We start from the raw sequence: 25672 nt of genomic DNA, 5'->3' as shown, positions 1-25672 counted from the left end.
CAGTACACAAAACACTTTTCACTGTATCTCAGTACATGTGACAAGAATAAATCAAACTCAAACTCAGACCTGTCTCCATAATGACTACCAAGATTATTCATTTCTAGTTGTACTCCCAATTTATCTGTTTTGAATTATTTGTGCATGCAGATATGTTTAGTTTTATCTTTTTAATATCTTTGTAAACTCTAGTTTTCTCTATTTGTTGACTCTCACCTTTGTACTCTCTTTATCCCTTCCCACCTTGATGTTATCATTTCCTGTACAGCTTTCGCTTTGGCCTTGACTCTACTCTTATTTACCATTAATCTTCAAAATTTGATCCCTTTATTTAGCTTTAAATTTTCTGCTTCCCTCGTGGTTGGCAAGAATACCTAACTAGATGTCTTGTAACCTGGCAACATAGCCATTTGGACTCATGTTCTTTGATGTAGAGAACAATGTCTATCGCTCTAATTATATTATTCCATACAAACAACACATTTACTTTAATACCACACTCTAGAATGGCTTCCTCCACCACAGTGTCATGGCCAGTTAGGTCATCCACCCTGTAGCCCTCACTCTGATCCATATACACAGAGAAAAATCTCAAACCTGTTGGACAATTGTAAAGACTGAGGTGTCTGCAGTCCTGCCCTCTGAGTACCTTTACCTGCTTCCCCTTACCACACTCTCCTTTCCCTGAATACTGCTGTTCAATTCAGATGACTTAATCCTAATAGATGTCACTGCATCTTGGTGCAAATTTTCTAGGTAGCTTCCTCCTTCATGATGCATCACAGTATGTAGTTCATCCTCCAGCTCATAAACTCTGAGCTGTAGCAACTCGCACTGCAACTGTTGCTGCAGACATGTTTGCTTTGGACCAAACTGGTAGAAACTCCCACATACTGCAACTGTGACACATACTTGTTCTGCCATCCCTCATGGGTTCTAATTAACCACTTTTTTATTTTATATTTAGTTTTGTATTTATATATTTTATTAACCTTAACACCTGTTGCCACATATACTATGGTGAATGTTACGAATAGAATAAACCTTAGCCACTTACCAGATCCTCACCAAATAACTAGTTTCTTTTTCTACAGTAGGGTAAGAATCAACTTCTGAGACTGAAAAAGTTTAAGAACAGTCGAAGCAACAGAATATCTTTTTTCCTTCCTTCCTATAACTCCCGTACTCTACAGCAAGTCACATTCGATCTCCATTTCTGCTTATACTTTGATAGCCCTTTCCTTGGTAATTATCGATATTAAGTTAGTCACTAAATATTCTAACCTTGCCCTGTGCCTCTAAGCATATCTCATCCTTTGTCCCCTGTAGGCCTCTATCTGTCTCCTGAAATACTTTGAACAGCTACAAGCTAAATTAGAAAATAGAACCTCCAAGATAATAATCTCTGGATTACTACCTGAGCCATGGGCAAGTTAAAGGCATGTCTCAAAGGTTGGCATACATGAATGGCTTTCAGTTCATAGGGCACTGGCACCAGTACTGAGGTAGAAGGTGTTCTGATGAGATGGTCTTCACTGGAACCACGCTGGGACCAATTTCATGGTGAAAGTATATTAGGATCAAAAAGGGAAACAATCGTAAAACGACAAAGTTAATGGCTCTTTACTTGAATGTCTGTCGTATTCAGAACAAAATAAATGAATTAACTGCACAAATACAAGTTAATGGATATCCTCTTACAGCCATTATGTGATATGGTTGCAAGGAGATCAAAGCTGGGAACAAAATATTCAGTGGTGTGACTTTTTAAAAGGAATGTGGTGCCATTATTTAAGAAAGGCTGTAAGGAAAAGGCAGGGAACTATACAGCCTTACGTCATGGCAGGTAAATTGCCGAACGGGATTCTGAGGGACAGGATTTACATGCATTTTGAAAGGCAAGAACTGATTAGAGATAGTCAACATGGCTTTGTGCATGAGAAATCATTCCACACTAACTTGACTGCGATTTTTTGAACAGTTTTTGGAGTGGCACATGGCTCAGTAGAAAATGGAGTTGAGGTTAAAGATCAGTCATGATCCGTGTGAATGTCAGAACAAGCTTCAGGGACCATGCAGCCTATTCTTGCTTTTGTTTCTTACGTTTATTATGTCCTATATGATGATGTAGATTTAATATGGGCTAGGAATTTTACCAAAATTCTCAAGAATTTCTGAAAGTGAGAGTCTTCACACAATATTAACTAAGACTTCAGCATTACTCCCTGGTCCTATTCAAATTGTGTGACAAATCTTTTACATCCTCCTCAATAGAGAGGAAACACATACGATCTTTTGGAATAAGCGGTTAACTCCAACAGTGCAATGATCTCTCATTTCGGAACTGAAGTGTTAGCCTAAATTATGTGTGCAGGATTGTCATATAGTTTGAACCCATCACTCTCAAAAAACCAAAGTGCGACTACAGCCAACTAAATGTAAAATTTCCTTATTTCCAGTGCTTTCTCTCCTATTAACACCTATGTTAAACTTTATTGAGTTAGGACAAAATAACTACTTCCTCACTCGCCACCAATTCTTTGTTGTTGGAGGTCAAATTCTTTAATTCAGCAATAGAACCCAAGAACTCAATTTGGCAAAACAAAGTTGATTGAAAAGCAAAATACTGGTGGTACTGGAAATCTGAAACAAAAACAAAATATTGCTGAAAATACTCAGTTGATGTGGCAGCTTCTATGAAGATCAAAACAGTTGATGCTTCAGGTCTATGATCCTTCTGTCAAACATTTTGACAGGAGTTCATTAAGCAGAAACATTGTCAATTTTTCTCTCTCCAAGGAAGGTGCCATGCCTGCTGTTTGGATAGAGTTAATTGAATTTGTCTTGTCTCAGTACTCTAGGTCATCTTGACTTGTTCGAGTAACTTGCATACCATACAACATTGATACAACATTAACTTAAATAATTGAAGAAAATACCAAAACAGACAGTTTATATTTATCAAGAACTGTTGAACAGTTTGAAGTTCTTTGCTCGAAAAAGAGAAAGATGACAGACACGTGTCAGAATGTGATAGGGTTTGATGTTTCCCCTTGATATTTGAACTTGTGGGGACGATTAAAACTAGGGTCCATAAATACAAGGCACAAGCTGGGTACATTCCAATGAGGGCCAAAGATAGATTAACCACAGCCAGGGGTCCTTGGACAATATGATGCAAGAGAATATCATGAATCAAAAATATCAAGAGTGTGTGATGCATGATAGGTGAATTCTTTGACCAATAAACTGGCAGGGACAGAACATGAGTATAAGTTGCTGGTTAGCATAAACGGAAAGCCAAAAAGTTTCTATCAGCGTGTAAATAATAGTAGTTCAATAAAACATAAGAGTCGAGTTTGTCATTCAGCACATCAAGTCATCTTAAACCGATGCCTGCTAGTTCTGAAGTTCCCACCCTAGGAAAAAGAATTTGGTTATTCACCCTACCTGTGCCCCTCATGATTTTATAAGCCTCTATAAGGTCGCCCCTTAGTGTCTGACACTAAGTTCCCCCTGGATTCCATGTGACCTACCTTACTAGCCAGTCTACCATGCAAAACCTTGTTAAAAGCTTTGCTGCAGTCCATACAGACAACATCTACTGCTCTGCATTCCTCAATTTTCTTTGTCACCTAATATCTATCCCCTTACCCCTTAATTCTCCTTTGGGCTTGAAAAGACTTCTCTGTAGAGAATGACAATAGTCAAGTCTTAATTTTAGCTGCAGAGCTAAGCCCGTCAAATACCGTAACAAGTGTGACTATTGTAGTTGCCTTTTATTAGTGTCTGAAATCCATAAGTAGTAGTGTAGTTAAAAGGAGTTTTACTATGTCACAAACTCAGCTGGCTTTGATAGAAGAATGCTTGCTTGCCTACAGGTCAGAAGATTTCTGTACCTACCAGAACACTTTGACCTAGGCTGGACATTGCTGGATTTGTTCACTGTAATTGTCTTCTCTTCTGTGTTTCTAGTTGATGTAGTTTTCTTTTGCTCAGCACTATGAATGACAGATAAAACATAAGAAAGTGGCAACTTACTTCTAGATTTTCTAGATTTAGAGTACAACAGATAATGCTGGAAGGTAACGTTTCAGTATTTTGGCTATTTGATTGCTGGTCTTGAAGGTCAACATGAGAGAGAGAGAAGAGTTCATATTGCTCCCCAGATAATTATGATTAAGAAAGCACAGTTAGTTTGTCTTACTTAGTACATACAAGAAAAAGTCTGAAGTCCAATCACTGCAGTCCAGCAGTTTCTTAAGTCATGCCTGTGTCTCCACCTCCATTATGCTGAAACTCATGAAAAATGTCAGTCACTCAATGCTAGTTAAATCTTCCAGATACTCATTTGGTCAATTCTCTCAATTTTTGCATTTAAAATAACCTTTTAATGCCTTTTCTAAAATCTTATGTATCTCTTTAAATTCACCATCCAATGACCCATTTTAGAACTGAAAGGCTGATATGTCTCCACTCTTCCCTAAAAACTAAGATTTTGAAACACGGGCCAGCTTCATTAGCTCTTATGTGACCTGTCTCCAGCATATGAATGTTTTCTTTGTGTCTCATGCATTCAAGTATAGCAATAGTTTGACAGCTTACTCTTAATTATAATTTACTGTTTGGTAACGAGTACCTTTTTCACTTTGATTAACACCATTTTTTCTTCCAATTAGCCATTAGTAAATTTCATTACCGTTTCTTGCTCGGCTTTAGTTTGTTCAGTAATGGAGTTGCCTCTTCCAACTCCATTGCCCATCCTATCCAGTAATTGTGTAGATTTGCCAATTTCTGTTGCATCTTGGTTTTCAAATAATTATTGAGAATTTTGAAAGCTCAGTATTAATTCCTGGAATACCGTGCACACTACTTCCCAAACCTCAACATAACTTAATGAGAGATGATGGGAACTGCAGATGCTGGAGATTCCAAGATAATAAAATGTGAGGCTGGACGAACACAGCAGGCCAAGCAGCATCTCAGGAGCACAAAAGCTGACGTTTCGGGCCTAGACCCTTCATCAGAGAGGGGGATGGGGGGAGGGAACTGGAATAAATAGGGAGAGAGGGGGAGGCGGACCGAAGATGGAGAGTAAAGAAGATAGGTGGAGAGAGTGTAGGTGGGGAGGTAGGGAGGGGATAGGTCAGTCCAGGGAAGACGGACAGGTCAAGGAGGTGGGATGAGGTTAGTAGGTAGCGGGGGGTGCGGCTTGGGGTGGGAGGAAGGGATGGGTGAGAGGAAGAACCGGTTAGGGAGGCAGAGACAGGTTGGACTGGTTTTGGGATGCAATGGGTGGGGGGGAAGAGCTGGGCTGGTTGTGTGGTGCAGTGGGGGGAGGGGACGAACTGGGCTGGTTGAGGGATGCAGTCGGGGAAGGGGAGATTTTGAAGCTGGTGAAGTCCACATTGATACCATATGGCTGCAGGGTTCCCAGGCGGAATATGAGTTGCTGTTCCTGCAACCTTCGGGTGGCATCATTGTGGCAGTGCAGGAGGCCCATGATGGACATGTCATCAAGAGAATGGGAGGGGGAGTGGAAATGGTTTGCGACTGGGAGGTGCAGTTGTTTTTTGCGAACTGAACGGAGGTGTTCTGCAAAGCGGTCCCCAAGCCTCCCCTTGGTTTCCCCAATGTAGAGGAAGCCGCACCGGGTACAGTGGATGCCCTTGACCGCGTCTCCCGCATTTCCCGCGACACATCCCTCACACCCCGCCCCCGCCACAACCGCCCCAAGAGGATCCCCCTCGTTCTCACACACCACCCTACCAACCTCCGGATACAACGCATTATCCTCCGACACTTCCGCCATTTACAATCCGACCCCACCATCCAAGACATTTTTCCATCCCCTCCCCTGTCTGCTTTCCGGAGAGACCACTCTCTCCATGACTCCCTTGTTCGCTCCACACTGCCCTCCAAATCCACCACACCCGGCACCTTCCCCTGCAACCGCAGGAAATGCTACACTTGTCCCCACACCTCCTCCCTCACCCCCATCCCAGGCCTCAAGATGACATTCCACATCAAGCAGAGGTTCACCTGCACATCTGCCAATGTGGTATACTGCATCCACTGTACCCGGTGCGGCTTCCTCTACATTGGGGAAACCAAGCGGAGGCTTGGGGACCGCTTTGCAGAACACCTCCGCTCAGTTCGCAAAAAACAACTGCACCTCCCAGTCGCAAACCATTTCCACTCCCCCTCCCATTCTCTTGATGACATGTCCATCATGGGCCTCCTGCACTGCCACAATGATGCCACCCGAAGGTTGCAGGAACAGCAACTCATATTCCACCTGGGAACCCTGCAGCCATATGGTATCAATGTGGACTTTACCAGCTTCAAAATCTCCCCTTCCCCGACTGCATCCCTCAACCAGCCCAGTTCGTCCCCTCCCCCCACTGCACCACACAACCAGCCCAGCTCTTCCCCCCCACCCATTGCATCCCAAAACCAGTCCAACCTGTCTCTGCCTCCCTAACCGGTTCTTCCTCTCACCCATCCCTTCCTCCCACCCCAAGCCGCACCCCCCGCTACCTACTAACCTCATCCCACCTCCTTGACCTGTCCGTCTTCCCTGGACTGACCTATCCCCTCCCTACCTCCCCACCTACACTCTCTCCACTTATCTTCTTTACTCTCCATCTTCGGTCCGCCTCCCCCTCTCTCCCTATTTATTCCAGTTCCCTCCCCCCATCCCCCTCTCTGATGAAGGGTCTAGGCCCGAAACGTCAGCTTTTGTGCTCCTGAGATGCTGCTTGGCCTGCTGTGTTCGTCCAGCCTCACATTTTAATAACTTAATGAGAATTTTTGTTTTCTAACCTTCAGTCAGGTCTCTATTCTTTTCAGCAATTTACCTTTAATATTTACAGGTAAAAACTTAACCAAACAGGCTTTATGTACAGAAATTTGTCGGACGGTGTTTGGAAGTCAAAGGGGACAGTATTGTGGAGTTTGCCACGTGCACGAGCTTGGGATCTTCCACTTCTAAATCCGTTGTTTACCAATAATAATCAAGTTCACTCTAATAGCAAATCCATCTTCTTTTTAAACACAGAGCTGTAGGACTAACGTATGTATACTTGACATGATCACAACGTTATCCTGTTTCGTAAGTGTCCAGTGATTCGCATTCCACGAGTGTCAATGCTTTACAAATCTCCTTCCTCTTAGTCCTCTTTAACAAATATCACATGCAACTGGATTTTGTTTATTTCAGGAGTGAACAGTTCTGATACCAGTCTCATCCTGCCTGCCTTTCTCTTTCTGCCATTCTAACTATATTTATTTACATAAATAAACTGTAAAAGACGAGCTGTTCTCCATGGCTTCATGTCTCCGCAATCAGACTTCTGTGTTTAGTAAGAAAGTTCAGTGGACCTAGAAGTAGATATATACCTCTGGGCCAAAGTCCAGCTGTGCTGTAAGATTGTGTACCAAGAACATGATAAAAAAGATCAGGCTGGTTTTTCCAGGTGCCCACACAAATCTTTTGATCAGGTAAAAAAAACCTTAGTTGTAGGGAACAACAGGTGACAATAGATGACAATGGAGAGAATACAATAGGCCAACTATATTCTTGACAACATAACAGATTAAGTTTAAACAAATCCTAGCTCTTACTTCTCTCTGAGGTACTGCATCCGAGTCAGATGAGCCCTGAAGGAGGACTGGATGACAGAAACAGCCTCATTCCTCTCATCTTCTTCTGAGAATTGGTTCTGAATGATATTGCTGTGAGAAACTTGAGAATTCTGGAATAAATTATAACACCAATATAAAAACACGTGTAAAATACAGAGTTCACAATTACATAACGTTTACAGCATAGAAACAGGCCTTTCCATCCCAGGCTGGCTTTTATGCTCCCCAAAAAATTCTTTCTACAGTACTTCAAATACCTGCATACCCTTCTTCCTTTTTTAACTCATGCTCTTATAAAGGTTCCCTTTAAATGTACCTGGGCTATTTGCCTCAACTACTCATTATTGTAACAGGTTCCACATTCTTGCAACTCTTTGGTAAATGAATTTGCTTTGAATTTTCTATGGAATTTATTTGTGACTATTCTAATTATGGCTAATAGTTTTGGTCTCCCACATTTGTGGAAATATTTTTGCAATATCTAATGTTAAGGTTAGGGCTTTCAAAGAATCACAGAAGTGTTATGGTGCCAAAGGACGCCATTTGGCCTGTTCTGCCTGCACTGGCTCATTATACAAGCATCATTACCTAATACCAATCTCCTGCTTTTCCCCCGTATCCTTGTGGATTTGTTTTTTCAAATAATCACCTAATGCCTTCTTGAATTCCTCAATTGAATCTGCCTCTACCACACTTCTAGGCAGTGCATACCACTCCCTAACTCCTTGCTGAGTGAAAAAGCTTTTCCTCAATTCAACCTTGCTTCTTTTGCAAATCAATTTAAATCTATGTCATCTTATTCTTGTTCCTTTTAAAAATGGGAACAATTTCTCCCTATCTACTCTATCCAATACATTCATGGCATTGAAAACATTGGACAAATTTCCACTTAGCCTTATTCTCCCCAAAAAGTAACAGTCTCAACGTCTTCAATTTATCCTCATAACTGAAGTTCCTTATTCCTGGAAGCATTCTTGTAAACTGCTTCAGCACTGTCTCCAATCCAATCCTTCCAAAAATGTGGCACACAGAACTGTATAAATACTCCGGCTCAAGTCCAATAAGTGCCTTAAAAAGTTCAACATCACCCTCTTGTTGTTGTACTCCATGCTCTATCAATAAAGCCGAGGATACTTTATGCTTTACTTACCACTCTCTCTACCTGTCCTGCCACTTTCAATGATTTGTGCAAACGTACACCGAGGTCTCATTGCTCCTGCACCCCTACTTTATACTGTCTTTCAAAGTTCTTCCTACCAAAATGCATCACATCACACGCTTCTACATTGAAAGTCATCTGCCACCTATCTGCTCACTTCACTAACTTGTTTATGTTCTTCTGGAGTTCCACACTGTCGTCGTCACTGTTTACAATGATGCCAAGTTTTGTGTAATTCAAGTAAGAAACTTATCCAAGATAACAAAAGTGTGGAGCTGGATGAACACAGCAGGCCAAGCAGCATCTTAGGAGCATAAAAGCTGACGTTTCAGGCTGAGACCCTTTGTCAGAAAGGGAAAGGGGGAGGGAGAGAAGGTTCTGAAATAAATAGGGAGAGAGGGGGAGATGGATCGAAGATGGATAGAGGAGAAGATAGGTGCAGAGGATACAGACATGTTAAAGAGGTCGGGATGGAGCCAGTAGAGGTGACTGTAGGTGGGGAGGTAGGGAGGGGATAGGTCAGTCCAGGGAGGATGGACAGGTCAAGGGGGCAGGATGAGGTTAGTAGGTAGAAAATGGGGGTGCGGCTTGAGGTGGGAGGAGGGGATAGGTGAGAGGAAGAACAGGTTAGGGAGGGGGGGACGGGCTGGGGTGGTTTTGGGATGCAGGAGGGGGAGGGGAGATTTTGAAGCTTGTGAAATCCACATTGATACCATTGGGCTGCAGGGTTCCCAAGCGGAATATGAGTTGCTGTTCCTGCAACCTTCGGGTGGCATCATTGTGGCACTGTGGGACGCCCAGGATGGACATGTCGTCTACAGAATCGGAGGGGGAGTTGAAATGGTTCGCGACTGGGAGGTGCAGTTGTTTACTGCGAACCGAGCATAGGTGTTTGGCAAAGCAGTCCCCAAGCCTCCGCTTGGTTTCCCCGATGTAGAGGAGGCCACAATGGGTACAGCGGATGCAGTATACCACATGGGCAGATGTGCAGGTGAACATCTGCTTGATGTGGAAAGTCATCTTGGGGCCTAGAATGGGGGTGAGGAAGGTGTGGGGGCAAGTGTAGCACTTCCTGTGGTTGCAGGGGAAAGTGCTGGGTGTGGTGGGGTTGAAGGGGAGTGTGGAGCGGACAAGGGAGTCACGGAGAGAGTGGTCCCTCTGGAAGGCAGACAAGGATGGGGATGGAAAAATGTCTTTGGTGGTGGGGTCGGATTGCAGATGGCAGAAGTGTCGGAAGATGATCCGTTGGATCCGGATGTTAGTGGGGTGGTACGTGAGGACGAGGGGGATTTTCTTTTGGCAGTCATTGCGGGGATGGGGTGTGAGGGATGAGTTGTGGGAGACAAGGTCGTGGGCGTTCTTGACCACTGTGGGGGGACACTGCGGTCCTTGAAAAATGAGGACATCTGAGATGTACGGGAGTGGAATGCCTCATCCTGGGAGCAGATGCGGCGGAGGCGAAGGAATTGGGAATAGGGGATGGAATTTTTGCAGGCAGGTGGGTGGGAGGAGGTGTATTCTAGGTAACTGTGGGAGTCGGTGGGCTTGAAATGGATACCGGTTTCTAGGTGTTTGCCTGAGTCGGAGACAGAGAGATCCAGGAAAGTGAGGGATGTATTGGAGATGGTCCAGATGAACTTGAGGTTGGGGTGGAAGGTGATGGTGAAGTGGATGAACTGTTCGAGCTCCTCATGGGAGCACGAGGCGGCGCAGATACAGTCATCGATGTAACAGAGGACGAGGTGGGATTTAGGGCCAGTGTAGATACAGAAGAGGGATTGCTCCTTGTAACCTACAAAGAGGCAGGCATAGCTTGGGCCCATGCGGGTACCCATGGCCACCCCATTTGTCTGTAGGAAGTGGGAGGAATCAAAAGAGAAGTTGTTGAGGGTGAGAATGAGTTCAGGTAGGCGGCTGACGGTGTTGGTGGAGGGGGGACTGGTCAGGCCTGTGGGACAGGAAGAATTGGAAGGCCTTTAGGCCATCTACATAAGGAATGCAGGTGTACAGGGACTGGACGTCCATGGTGAAAATAGGTGTTGAGGACCGGGGAATTGGAAGTTCTGGAGGAGGTGGAGGGTGCAAGTGGTGTCACGGATGTAGATAGGGAGTTCCTGGACCAAGGGGGAGAAAATGGATTCCAGATAGCTGGAGATGAGTTTGGTGGGGCAGGAGCAGGCGGAGACAATGGGTTGTCCAGGGCAGGCGGGTTTGTGGATTTTGGGAAGGACATAGAAGCAGGCGGTGTGGTGTTGGGAAACAATGAGGTTGGAGGCTGTGGGTGGGAGGTCACATGAGGTGATGAGGTTGTGGATGGTTTGGGAGATGATGGTTTGGTGCTCGGGGGTGGGGTCATGATCCAGAGAGCGGTAGGAGGAGGTGTCGGAGAGTTGATGTCTGGCCTCAGTGATGTAGAGGTCAGTGCGCCATACCACAACTGCGACCCGTTGTCTGCGGGTTTTATGGTGAGGTTGGGATTGGAGCGGAGGGAGCAGAGGGTTGTACGTTCTGCGTGGGAGAGGTTGGTGTGGGTGAGAGGGGTGGAGAGGTTGAGGCAATTGATGTCCTGATGGCAGCTGGACATGAAGAGCTCGAGGGAGGGCAGGAGGACTTGTGTTGGAGGCAGGTGAAGGTTCCAGTGGAGGGAGGGTTAGGTTCATGGTTAGAGAAGTAAGCGTGGAGGCAAAGGCAGTGGAAAAATTGCTCGATGTCCAAATGTGACTGGTATTCATTGATGTGTGGATGGAGGGGGACAAAGGTGACCCCCTTACTGAGGACTGACCGTTCGTCCTCAGTCAGTGGGAGGTCTGGGGGGGATGGTGAAGATTCAGCAGGGCTCAGTGTGGCTGTCTCCTCTGCAGCTGTGGCTGTGGAGGCTGTGAATGGAGCGATATCAGCGTTGGCTGTGGGAGGGGTTGTGTTGGCGGAGGTGGGCGGAATTATGCCGGCGGTGGGCAGAGTTGCGCCAGTGTCAGCTGTAGGCGGGGTTCTGTCGGCATCAGCGGTGGGCGGAGTTGCGTCGGCGTCAGTGGTGGGTGGAGTTGCGTCTGCATCAGCAGTGGGCGGAGTTGCATTGGCATCAGCGGTGGGCGGAGTTATGTTGGCGATGGACGCAGTTGTGTCCACGTCCCTAATGGGCAAAGTGCTGTCGGCGATGGGCGGAGTGGGGTAGGCGGCCGCAGTAGCGGTGACGGTAATGTCTGTGGTGTTGGATGTGGAAGTGGAGGCAGTGGCGACACTAATGGTAGCATTCGCTGTCCTGCAAGTGGTATGCCTGGCAGTGGCAGATGTGATGTCATCTGTGGGTTCTCCAATAGTGGCCTCATGGCCAATGGTGGTGGGTACACGGTGGGGGAGATTCAGGGTCAGGCTGGGGATTTGGGAAGTGGAGGAATCCCGTTTTAGGTGGCAGGGACCAGTGAGTTTGCTATACTTATGGTTTTTAGTGTCCAATAAGGCTGAGTACAATTGTGAGTTCAGGTTGTGGATCCTACGAAGAACAAAATACAGGAGAGGTCCTTTGCAGGTCTGGGAGACGGAGGCTCTGAGCTGGGGTAGGCTGGATTGCAGTGCCTGGAGATGCCAGTGCATTGCTGTGAGTGTGTGTTTCAGGAGACGCAGGGAAAAACGCTTCTGAAGGGTCTCAATGTTCTGGATGTAGATATGGTCACGGTTGGGGCCAAATTGGGAAGGCTTGAATGTGGACTGTAGTCCATTGGGGGTGATCTGGTTCCGTAGACAGGTGCTGAGGGAGGTGATGTGGACATGGTCGAGCAGTTTCAAGGCCGAAGAGATTACAAGAGGGTTGCAGTGGGAGAGAGATCCCCTGATATTTGTCCGGAAGGAGGAGGGTAACTTTTTCAGGTTAGGCATCCCTGGAAGAGGCTTCACAGTGAGCTTAAAATTTTGTCAGAGATAATGGGAACTGCAGATGCTGGAGAATCTGAGAATACAAAGTGTGGAGCTGGATGAACACAACAGGCCAAGCAGCATCATGGGAGCAGGGAAGCCGATGTTTCGGGCCTAGACCCTTCATCAGAAAGGGAAAGGGGGAGGGGGAAGAGGGTTCTGAAATAAATAGGGAGAGACAGGGTGGGGGCGGATTGAAGATGGATAGAGGAGAGGAGAGGATAGGTGGAGAGGAGACAGGCAAGTTAAAGAGGTGGGGATGGAGCCAGTAGAGGTGAGTGTAGGTGGGGAGGTAGGGAGGGAATAGGTCAGTCCAAGGAGGACAGACAGGTCAAGGGAGAGGGATGAGGTTAGTAGGTTGGAAATGGGAGTGCGGCCTGAGGTAGGCGGAGGGGATAGGTGAGAGGAAGAAAAGCTAAGGGAGGCGGGGGACGAGCTGGGCTGATTTTGGCATGCAGTAGTGGGAGGGAGATTTATCCATTTTGGTCCAAAACAGCATAGAACCTAATACGAAAACCTAAGCTTTGTTTCATTAATATCACTTTTGCCTCAGAGGCAAAAGGTAGTGAGTTCAATCCCACTCAGGTCTTAAGGGCAGAATCTACCTGCAGGTGGACAAAAATATTATATCACTTTATTCCAAAATGACGTTCTCCTGATAAGTACCATCAATACCTAGTTTATCTGGTTATTCTTGCTGTGTATGGGACATTGTTGTGCACACATTGGCAGATTCATTTGCCTGTAATAACAGCAGCTGCACATCAGAGAGCACTGGATCACCCTGAATTGAGATTAAACTCATTTTTCACTGTACTTAGCGAACAAAGTGTTAATTTCTTCAGATTTTATATTTATGAATAGGTCTGTAATCATGACAGTGGGAATATTCTCCTCAGATAACTAGGTATAATTAAGATCGTAAGATCTCAAAATTCTTGGAAGATATTGGTAACTACCTTGTTCTGCTGAGGGGAGGCAATGGACGTTTTCTTTATACTTACAGAATATGTGCTCTCAAGGTTCTTCCGTGCGAAATGTCCCCGTGCTGATGCTTGAATCATAGTAATTGCCTAGGTAAAATCAGAAGGGCAAAACATTGATTTCAGAAAGGATTGATTCCAGGCATCTTATGAGCACAAAAGTTGACATTTCGGGCCTAGACTCTTCATCAGAAAGGGAAAGGGGGAGGGGGAGAGGGTTCTGAAATAAATAGGGAGGGGGAGGCGGATCGAAGATCGTAGAGGAGAAGATAGGTGGAGAGGAGACAGACAAGTTAAAGGGGTGGGGATGGAGCCAGTAGAGGTGAGTGTAGGTGGGGAGATAGGGAGGGGATAGGTCAGTCCGGGGAGGACGGACAGGTCAAGGGGTGGGATGAGGTTAGTAGGTAGGAAATGGGGGTGCGGCTTGAGGTGGGAGGTGGAAGGAGGGGATAGGTGAGAGCAAGAACAGGTTAGGGAGGCGGGGACGAGCTGAGCTGGTTTTGGGATGCAATGGGGGGAAGGGAGATTTTGAAGCTTGTGAAATCCACATTGATACCATTGGGCGGCAAGGTTCCCAAGCGGAATATGAGTTGCTGTTCCTGCAACCTTCAGGTGGCATCATTGTGGCACTGCAGAAGGCCCAGGATGGACATGTTATCTAAAGAATGGGAGAGGGAGTTGAAATGGTTCCTGACTGAGAGTTGTTTATTGTGAACCGAGCATAGGTGTTCGGCAAAGCGGTCCCCAAGCATCTGCTTGGTTTCCCCGATGTAGAGGAGGCCACAACGGGTGCAGCAGATGCAGTATACTACATTGGCAGATGTACGGTGAAAATCTGCTTGATGTGAAAAGTCTTCTTGGGGCCTGGGATGGGGTTGGGGGAGGAGGTATGGGGGCAAGTGTAGCACTTCCGGGGAAAGTGCCGGGTGTGGTGGGGTTGGAGGGGAGTGTGGAGCAGACAAGGGTGTCATGGAGAGAGTGTTGATTAAATTGGCACTTCTGTGCATTTAACTCATGATCCACATCTTAATTCCATTATCTTCCACTGTTCTGTAATCTGTGTTTATGTCCCCTTGTTTGATTAGATTGACACTCCTGTGCATTTAACACATGGTTTTTGAGAAGATATACATATTTTTAATAGGAGGTATAAGTCAACTGCTCCTTGAAGGTGCAAAAGAAGTTCAACAAGGCTTGAGGGCAAACAAGCTCACCTTTCTCACTTTAAAGTAGATCTGATGTCAGTTGTTTGTATAGTACTTGGACTATACAAAGATTTCTTTATTTAAAACATCATGTGATTTCATCCAAGTTACCTGCGAATAACAACTCTCTCTAGACTAGTTACTTTCTGCTTTCTTTATTTGAGGAGAGTCCTTTACAAAACTAAATATCCTTTTTAGATTTTTGAATCATCACTTTACATAGTTTTCTTGAATTCTCTAAAATTACCACCATCTGTGACTAAGAGTACAAATATTCCTGATTGAAGCAATTACTAAGGGTTGAAGGACAATGACTTGAGACCTTCTCTCCATGTGGGTTCCATTTGGTGCCTCTACGTTGAAACAAGGTTTAGATTAGATGCTCTGTTGGATACAGGGTCAGGCTTACATTCCACTGCTCAGTGGTGCCACTCATTGAGCCTCCATCATGATATCTGATGTGACACTGACATTGAATTCATAGTAATGTGAGGGATCTGGAATCACCTGACGTCTGTCAGTTTCAGGTAAAATGGCAGCAGATCAAAGAGAATTGAAGGGTTTTGACAAAATTGAAGTCTCCCTATCTTACTACTGTACTTAATTACTAATTTAATGACATTAAATTATTATTCTGTACTTCACATGGGCTCAAACATACCTCCTCCAGATCTGAATCTTCCTTCTATACAGGAGAAAAGGGACAAAAAGAGGATATCATTCAAACTTATGATTATATGAAATGGATGAAACCTTAGAAGCTGCAAATTCCCCAAAATACTTTCTATATCCTAAATGACAGACAATTCCCCTGTCACAAAAACCAGTCAAGATGTACACCAGACCCCTTATAATGATAACCATCACTGAAGCAGGAATACTCAAAAGTTGTCAAGACTAACTCCGCTCACAACATACTCCAGCATTATAAATAATAGAACCAGCCATTAATATTAATAGGGAATATCCAGAGAAGCCCTGTCACAATTCAAATGCTTCATTATCAATCAAAAGTAGCACTCTCACCTCTCGAGTCTAAAGGTTATGCATTCAATCTTCTTTTCAGATATTTGAAAACACAACCTGGGCTCACATGGAAATGCTGAGAGAATGCTACATTGTTGAAGGTGACACTATAGGGCATGATATCCTGTAATGAAGCCCATTGTGCTTGTTCAGGTGGTTCAGGGATACTTTAAATAACATATCTAAAGAATAACAGAGATTGTGTTCATTCATCTCATAGTTCAGATCCCTGTGCCTGTTCCATCATTCTTTTCGTTCATGGGTAGTTGTACCTCCACATTCCGTATCTTTATATCTCATTGCTGTTTATCGGACCTGCTATGCCTAAAATAGTTGGTACATTCATTTTCAACTGAATGGTAACTGCACTTCTGAGTAACTCATTATACATGAAGTGATTTGAAATGTTTCTGAGATACATGGCAAACCATTTGAGCTTTTCTTTTACTCAAGCAAAGAAACATTCATTGTACAATTGTTTTTGCAAATAGATTGAACATGTTCCCAAACATTTTAGAATTGTCTTCCTGAAAATTTTTGTTTTTGGTATCATTGTCAAACAAGAAACACAGGAACAGGAGGCGGCTATCAGCCCCTTGAGCTTGTTCTGCTATACAACTGAACCTGATTGATCTTACCTCCTTTATTTACACACCGTGTTATACACCCCTTAATACTCTTACCCAAATATTTTAGCGATTTTAACTGATCAACAACTAAAGCCTCAGAACATTTTCCTTCAGCCATCAAGTTTACATCAGTCATTCTCCTCCTTAGGGATGTGTTATGATGTTAAAAATGTGCAGATTGTGACTGTGAAGTTGCAAACTAATCAAGTACCTATTAGTAGGTGTTTCCCAGCTTCATGTTGGGCTCACAATGGCAACATGGAAACTAACTATATGGAATTGTAACCAAAGTATGTTCAAATAATGACATTGTACTGCACCTTATCTTAACTCACATCAAACCTGTTGTCTGATCACATATATGCTTATTAACCTACACTGGCTCCCTATTCAGCAAAGGCATCAGATTTAAAATCCTCATCCCATTTTCAAAACTCTCATGACCTTACCCCCTACTCCACTGCCTCTATCATCCCCAATAGCTTTATATTCTCCTCACAATCTACAATCTTCTGAGTATCTGCAATCCTCCAATTCTGGATTCTTGAGGATTGCAAAATTTATTGCTTCTCTATTAGCAGTCACTTATTTAGCTACTAAAGACCTATAATTGAGAGCTCCCTCACTAACTCTCTCTGTTTCTCTGCTGCATTCTTCCATTAAGACATTCTTAACACCTACTTCCTGGACTGTGCTTTTGATCACTTTTCCAAATATCTCCTTTTGTGGCACTGTGTCAAATCTTGTTAACAGTCCTGTCAAATAATTGTTCACTACATCAACCACACTATACAAGTATAGATTGTGGTTTTGATTGGATTGAATTAAAACCTTCAATTTAACTATACCCTCACCACAACCTTTGTCTGTGATTATTCCATACCTGATTTTGAAATCTGCGCCATTGCTTCTGGATTGTTTTTGCTGCTTGTTCTCTGTCATATTTCTGTTTCTGCTGAGTGCAACTAACAGAAATGGTCTGTGTGGACCGGTGATTCCTGGCCAAACCTTGAATGGGTTGATTGCTTGAGCTGTGTATCTGTAAGAGAGTGACATTGTTAATGTCCAAAACCATGAGAGCTATTTTTGCAACAGCATTGACATATAAAGTCCAGTGTCATGTTTGGTGGTGCACATATCAGTGTTTATGTCTTGCAAGACGACTCCTCCACAGGAGAAAAATCTGACATTAGATCTATCTAAAAGCTTGAGAAGGTGCTACATCACCTTTATGAAGGCAGGTTGCTGTGCAAACAGTTACATATCCAGCCTATCATTTTCTTTATTCATTCATCAGATGTGGACGTTGCTGGGTAGGCCAGCATTTATGGCCCATCCCTGGTTGCTCTTCTGAAGATGCTATTATCTCTTGAACTGCTTTAGTTCATTTTTTGTACGTAGATCCACAATGTCATTTGGCAGGGAGTTCCAGAGTTTGGACCCAGTGACACCGAAAGAATGATGATATACTTTCAGGTCAGGATGTGAGTGATCTAGTGATGGGATTTTCAGGTGGTAGTACTCCCATGTAGCTGCTACTCTTGTCCTTCTAGATGGCAGTGGTCATAGGTTTGGAAGATGCTGGCTAAGGAGCCTTGATGATATTTTGCGGTTCATCTGGGTAGATGGTGCACACTGCTATTACTGAATATTGAATGTTTGTGGTTGTGGTGCCAATCAAGCAGGCTGCATTTTCCTGGATGGGTCAAACCTACTGCGCGTTGGTGGAGATGCGCTCATTCAAGTAAGTGGGAAGTATTCCGTCACACATTGACTTGTGTCTTGTAGATGGTGAACAGGCTTTGGGCAGTGAGGAGGTAAATTATTTGCTGTAAATTCCTAGGCATGACTTTCTCTTATAGTAACTTTGTTTATATGGCTAGTCTAGTTCATCAACAGGTCAATGGTAACCTCAGATGTTGATAGCATAGATTCAATGATGGTGACGCCATTGAATATCAAGGGGTGATGTTAGATTTCCTCTTGTTAGAGATGGTCATTTCTGGTGCTTGTGTGACATAAATGTTATTTGCCACTTGTCAGCCCAAAGCTGTATATTGTCTGGGTCTTGCTATATTTATACATGGACTGCTTCAGTATCTGAGGAGTTACAATTGGTGCTGAACATCGTGCAATCGTAAGTGAACATCCCCACTTCTGACCTTACGGTGGAGGGAAATTTGTTGATGAAGCAGCTGAAGGTGGTTGGGCCTAGGACATTAGCCTGAGAAACTTTTTCATAGCTGTCCTTTTCTCAATCTCTCCCCTCCTTTCTTGTGCAATGCAAGTAATGACGCTGAGATTTATAACAACACATGCTCAGAGTTGTGCTACACAGTAGGCATCTTCTAACTGCTATGTTTCCTACCATGTAACACTGATTATACTTCACTGTATATTGAAAATGTTTTGAGAATTTTGTCCACTTCAGTCTACCAAATATACATGCCAGCAAAGAGAGGCTGCCAGGAAGAGATTATAAAGGATCCATCTGTAACAGCTTTAAATCTAACTTTAGTTTTAATTCTACAGGTTTCCAACTGAATATCTAATTATTTCTGTCTTAACAACTTCACATACTTCAAAACTACTTCATTGGTTGCAAGGCACTTTGGAACATCCTGTAGTCATGAAAACAACAATTATAAATACAATGTTCCTTTCAGACTGCTGTCACGCTCTCACTGCCACTTGACCTAGTTGCTAACCTCATTTCCAATTTACCTCATCAATATCATTGGAGTGCAGTTTCATTCTCCGATGGTCTTCCAGCTCTGCTTCCAGTTGTGTTATTTTTTCTCTCAGGGAATGAATTTCTCTCCTGCAGCACATGATAGATCAAATTTTCACCCCCTTCACAATTGGAGATTAAAATCTAACATTCAATGAGTGATTAAAATCTCAGGCCTACTGTATCTCTGGATTACAATTAAGTTCATTCCTTTTACTTGTCAACAATCGTCCCTCAGATGAAAATATTTCATGATATTTTTATAAAACTGCAACATCCAGGTGTTTGGGGTCTTGCTGTTTGGTTTTGTTCTGTCATATTTATGGAGTGAGCTGGCTTTGGCCCCTGTGTCAACTGAATTTCGCTAACCATGCTTACGTAGATCATCTTTCTGGTTTGGCATTGATTAGGAAATAGGAATTGGACAATGATTTAAGACAATAAAGTGTGAAGCTGGATGAACACAGCAGGCCAAGCAGCATCTCAGGAACACAAAAGCTGACTTTTCGGGCCGAGACCCTTGATGAAGGGTCAAGGCCCGAAACGTCAGCTTTTGTGCTCCTGAGATGCTGCATGGCCTGCTGTGTTCATCCAGCTTCACACTTTATTATCGTGGATTCTCCAGCATCTGCAGTTCCCATTATCTCTTGGACAATGATTTAAATTGGTTTAAGTGGACTTCAAAAATGGATTAAGCATCTTGGTGAATAAGTGAGATTGTTCGGAATATATGATGGTAGAAACAGTTGGTATTGACTCGTTCAACAATTTCTTTCAGAAAATAATGTTTTGGGATATGGAATGAATAATTTGGAGATATGACATATAAATGTGTCACATGCTAGCGAGAAACCAGTCACTTTGGATCAATGGTTCTCAAAGCTCTCCACCATTGGAGTTTTTCTCACCTTGCATCTTGGTCCGCTGTAGACTAATTCACAGAGATTGGCTGCAATCATTAATCTACAACCAATACCAGTGGACAGATGAAAAGAATATTTTTACAGTTATGATAGTCTGGAATGCATAAAGAGGTAGTGAAACTAGATTTATTCATAATTTTCAAAGGAATTTGTAAATAACTTATGTTATGGGGAAACTCACGTTACGAAGGCAAATAGGAGACGACACTGCTGTGATAAGCTGAACAGCCTCCTAATATGCTATATAATTCTACAGATTCCATTATTTTGTATCATGAGACTCCTAGGATAGTGGCATGCTAAGCGGATTTTTCGCTGAACAATTTCTGTGTTCCCAACAGTTGCTTCTGGTTGAACAGACTTAATTATTAGGAATTCATTAATTGGAAACATTGATGTCATGATAATGTCATGGACTAATAATCCAGAACTCCAGTCTGATGTTCTGGAGATATGTATTCAAATCTCACTAGGTCAGATAGTAAACATGAGATCACTGCCGATTGTTGTAAAGACTAATCAGGCTCATTAGTGTTTTTAGAGAAGAAAATTTAACGTTGTTACCTGGTCTACATCTGACTCCACACCAATGTGCATGATTCTTAATGTTCTGGATGTGAGTTTGCTCGCTGAGCTGGAAGGTTCGTTTTTAGACATTTCGTCACCGTACTAGGTAACATCATCAGTGAGCCTCCGACGAAGCGCTGGTGTTATGTCCCGCTTTCTATTTATCTGGTTAGGTTTCCATCACCGGAAACCTAACCAGATAAATAGAAAGCGGGACATAACACCAGCGCTTCGTCGGAGGCTCACTGATTTTGTTACCTAGTACGGTGACGAAACGTCTAAAAACGAACCTTCCAGCTCAGCGAGCAAACTCAAATCCAGAACCTCAACCTGAGCTACAAATCTTCTCAAAACTCGCTAACTCTCTATGTTCCTCTGGACCATTTGGGCAACAATGGATGAGCAACAAATGCAGGCATAGCAAGCAGCACTCACATCTCCCATGAATGAATTAAAACAATCCTAAAATAGAAGATCCTCTTGCGCTGTTAGAAAGAGTGCACTAACCTGTATTCTTCTGAGGGCTTGTCAGCTTGAGGTTTCCTGAGTCTGTGCAGCTCCTTTTCCATCTCTGACTTTTCCTGAATTAGTTGTTTCATTTCAGCACTACGGAGCAAACACATGACTGAGAATCAGTAGAATGCATAAATGCTTTCTAATGTACCCCTATTCATCTTGGATAAATTCACCACTTGCATTATATTTAGACAAAACTTTCACTTCTAAAACACATATCATGGCCGCAGGTTACCTCAAATTGGTTTGCAGCCAATGAGTTACTTTCTGGAGTGTAGTAATAAAGGAAACATAGCAGACAAAAGGCCCGCAGCAAATTCACATAAACATCATGCTGACTAGATGTTTTCTATAGGTAACGGTTGAAGGAAACTATTGCCCAGTTTTCACTGTTTACCAATTATGTTAATTATATGCAGGTGAAGACCATTAAAAAGGTTTTCATGAGCAGATATAAACAGACACTTAGAAAGTGGAGTGGGTTTATTTCTATCCTTCACTGACTTTCTTGAATGTTACAGCCAGGACATGTGGAGAATTTCCCTTTTCTTTGGGAACCATGGGATCTTTTACATCTACTGCAGCTGTTAGGGTGAATGGAATTTTGATTTAATGTCTCCTGACAAAATGGCACCTCTGACAGTGCAGCGCTCATAAGTACTACACTGGGATTGTCACACCTAGATATTGTTCTCAGGTCTGTGGTGTGGGCTCCAGGCTCCCTTTCTCCACAATACTCACTTCCTGGCGGCTAGCTCTTTCTGCAGATGACTGCGATCTCCCTTCAGCTTTTTCACTAGTTCACGGAGGCGGCCATGCTCCTGTTGTTCGTTGAGCTGCTGCTTCTCTTGTTGCTGCATCTGATCCAGGGCAAGTCCAGCCTGTGGGTGCTTCTGTTCAAGGGCTGCATGACTTGTCCTGGATTGCGAGCTGGCTAACTCCTGATCATCAGCTTTCTGAGAAATTCAAGGAAGTAGCAGTGTGACTGGCAGATAGTTCTCCCACTAGTAACATATTGATCCTTTAAACCCACTTAAATTCCCTGAATCCTTAGCCATGCTACTCTTACCTTCTCCAGCTCCAGAAGCCTTCTCACCAGTCTTTGTTTGCTCCACTCACTGTAACCTAAAAGGGAAAACATACAAAGAGAGCAAAATACTTTATGATGTACATCAATAATAAAAGTTACAGGACTAAAGAGCAGACAAACATAGAAATTAGGAGCAGGAATAAGGAATTCAGCCCTTCAAGCATGCTCTGCTATTTAACATGATCTTGGCTAATCTTATCCTGGTCTCATCTCCACAAAGAAACATCAAAAAACATATTGTTGTACATTGCAATTTGATACAGTACAATATATAATAATTACAGCTGTACCGAGCTCTTGTACTATACCTAAAAGGGTCAAATTATGAGGATGATTAGTCATCCCTCAAAATCTATTTTCTGAAGAAAAGAGTCCCAGATTGTTCAGTCTTTCCTGATAGTTATAGACTCTCAGTTCTAGAATCATCCCTGTAACACCTGGGACTATTTCCTTCAGAAAAGAGAAGGCTGAAGCATGACATGAAAGGGCTCTTTCACACTTTGAAGCAGTTGGTAGGGTTGATGTAAGAAGGAAGTTCTATGTAGAGAGGAGACTGAATTAGGGGTCTTAATACAGGATAGTGACTGATAAATCTAATTAGAAACTTTTGCAGATTCTTTAGTGAAAGAGTGGTTAGAATGTGATTCTCTGTAACATGAAGTCTGGTTGATGCAACTTGTAGAGATGCAATTAAGGGTATCGACATAACTACACAAGGAAGAAAGAAGTAGAGGAAATGTACTGATGGGATGAAAAAAACATAGGGTAGGATGGGGTTCTTGTAGAGCATTAGCACTGATGTTGTGTTGTGCAGAATGACCTGTTTCTGTGCTGTAAATTTTATGAAAGGTTTCTGTTTTCTCCTGTGGTACATATAGAATAAGGGGAACTATATACAAAATTATAACTAGGCCATTCAAGTATGATTTGTAGAAACATTAATTCCAACAAAGGGTAATTGAAAATCTACATCAAATGTTGTTAAGGCTGGAGGTCAATATTCAAATAGAAATTGATGGTTTTTTGTTGATTTGGGGCAGTTTCAGATTTGGAACCAAAATGGGGAGATGGAATTATAATCTGACTGAATGGCAAAACAGGCTTGAGGGCCTATTCCTGTTTTACAAGTGCAACATCTGGCACACAACAGTGTGCAGCATAGCTAAGTCAATATGGGCAGCACAGTGAAGAAAGGAAGCTCACTGTAACTCACCTGTCAAATTTAGAGGCCATCAATCACACTAGCAGAAGCAATGAACCAGAGGTTAGGCAGCTCATATAGAGAAGGCTGGGGGTAGCAACGAAATGTTGTGCAATGTCTACCTTGGGCTGTGCTGACTGCAAAAGAGCCGTGGGATGCTTGGTCCAGGTCACCCTTCAAGGCTTTATTCTCCTCCTGGAGGTGTTTAAGGCTTTTGGACAATCTCAAAATGGTCGAGTTGAGCACCTTCTGTTGTTTCTGTGATTCTCTGCTCTCTGGTATCGACCTACAAAATAGAAAGAAACAGAAGTAATTACTAGCTGCAAACAAAGTGTTACACATGCAATTGTGACTCTTTTTTGTTTCCACCTTCCTCTTGCTGTGGGAATAGTAGCCTATTCTCACAGGTAGTTATTCCATGATTGCCAGACAAAGATGGATATAAATGATTTCAGAGTTTTATTTGAACAGGACCATGCAGTTTTTCCAGTGAATTTCACCAATATTCCTTCCTCAATAAGCATCATAAAAAATATATTAAATGGTCATTTGCCTACGTGTGCTGTGCATAAAGGAGGTCTTGTGTTTGCCTCCATAAGAACAGTTTCTTCCCGTTGAAGCTTAATTTAATGAATGTGAAACACTGAGAATTCTCAAGGGACAAAACAAGGCACTAACTAAATGCCTTTGAGAAAGCTGTATTGCTATTTTTCTAAAAACCTGTTTCAGAAATACTTTACATTCGGGAGCTCTTCCTACATCCTCTTAGGTTTTGAGCACCAGAAAGACATTCAACTGTGGATGGCATCAAGGCCCAGCCTTTTCCCAGTTGGAATGCATCCCTTGATGATGTCTCCCCATTGTTACCTGGGGAAATAGATTGAAGAATGGCTTCACATCAATGAGATGTGTCAGCTTCACACACACTGATCAGTCGAGATCACTGACATGCTACCTTCACCCTTTGATCTGGCATTGATTCCTCAGTGAGCAAATCAAATATTTTGGTTTCTGCTTACTTCTTGTCTGCAACCTCATTATCAGTCAACAGAAGTCGGAGTCTCTGAATCTAAAATAAAAGAAAAATGTGCATGAAAAATAAGTATTAAAGTATAAAAGTCTTCTTGCATGGTTAGGAGTCCCTTTAAGGAAATCCCTTCAATGCTGTGTGTGAATATAGCGTGTGATGTGAACATAAGTGAGCTGCAACCTCTAAAAAGTGCTTTTTCTCTGAGTTCAGCTGAACTATATTTGTGGCTTTGGGATTGTGTAGGAGAATGCTCAGCCCCGGTCCTGGCGTCCGTGTCTTCCACTGACGTAGAGTGTGTGTGTGTGTGTGTGCTTAGTAGTTTGTGAATGAGGATGTTTGTATATCAGTGTGTGCATTGTGTGTACACATGTACGTACATGCATGCATGACCATTCAAGCACATTTGTACCAAATAAAAACCAAATGAACTGTGGATGCTGTAAATCAGGAACAAATTGCTGGAAAAGCTCAGCAGGTCTGGTAGCGTCTGTAAAGAAAAAAAATCAGAGTTAACGTTTTGGGTCCGGTGATCCTTTCTCAGAACTGACGGTAGCTGGGAAAGCATTGGTTAATATGCAGAAAATAGGGAGAGGGATGGGTAGGGAGTAAATGATAGGATAGAACCTGGAGAGAGAGAAGAGCAGTTGGATAGACAAAGGAGTTGATAACGATCTAGCTAGGAGGGTGATTAGTTGTAAATTAGGACTGCTAGTGACTAACAATAGGTAGTGTATAATGGCAGGCTGTGTTAACAAGGCCTGATTTGTGTGGATGAGGACTTGGAAGAATTTAGGCTCTAAAATTATTGAACTCAATATTGTTGTGTTGAAACACAAAAATCTGTTTGTATGTGTTCATATATATTGTGTGAATTTGTATATATTGTATACATACATGTTTGCATAGTGGACATATGGAGACATATCAACTTATATAAATGATTATTTTCCATACTCAGAGTTGAGTTGCCTGTTCACCCCCAACTCTTAGCTCACAAACATAGTACCCTCTCAGCAGCACAGCAACTGAAACATGCCAAGCTGTCTGCAGACAAGT

General features: G+C 43.1%; 1 protein-coding gene across 3 annotated transcripts in view; it reads right to left on the bottom strand.

Annotated features, from left to right (window-relative positions):
- iqce (IQ motif containing E) overlaps window positions 1-25672 on the bottom strand; it is a 64714-nt gene that overhangs the window by 8934 nt on the left and 30108 nt on the right. For all 3 annotated transcript variants that reach the window (XM_059653956.1, XM_059653955.1, XM_059653957.1), the window contains exons 11-21: window positions 24606-24655; window positions 23709-23872; window positions 22365-22420; window positions 22037-22251; window positions 21287-21385; window positions 19283-19379; window positions 17442-17597; window positions 15565-15588; window positions 13720-13788; window positions 7627-7757; window positions 3904-4001 (exon numbers count right to left, since the gene is read on the bottom strand). In XM_059653956.1, the coding sequence (XP_059509939.1) occupies window positions 3904-4001; window positions 7627-7757; window positions 13720-13788; window positions 15565-15588; window positions 17442-17597; window positions 19283-19379; window positions 21287-21385; window positions 22037-22251; window positions 22365-22420; window positions 23709-23872; window positions 24606-24655 (1159 nt within the window). The remainder of the gene's footprint in view (window positions 1-3903; window positions 4002-7626; window positions 7758-13719; window positions 13789-15564; window positions 15589-17441; window positions 17598-19282; window positions 19380-21286; window positions 21386-22036; window positions 22252-22364; window positions 22421-23708; window positions 23873-24605; window positions 24656-25672) is intronic.

This window comes from Stegostoma tigrinum, chromosome 23 (genome assembly GCF_030684315.1).
Source record: "Stegostoma tigrinum isolate sSteTig4 chromosome 23, sSteTig4.hap1, whole genome shotgun sequence".
Lineage (NCBI taxonomy): Eukaryota > Metazoa > Chordata > Chondrichthyes > Orectolobiformes > Stegostomatidae > Stegostoma > Stegostoma tigrinum.
This window is presented reverse-complemented; position numbering and strand designations above follow the sequence as displayed.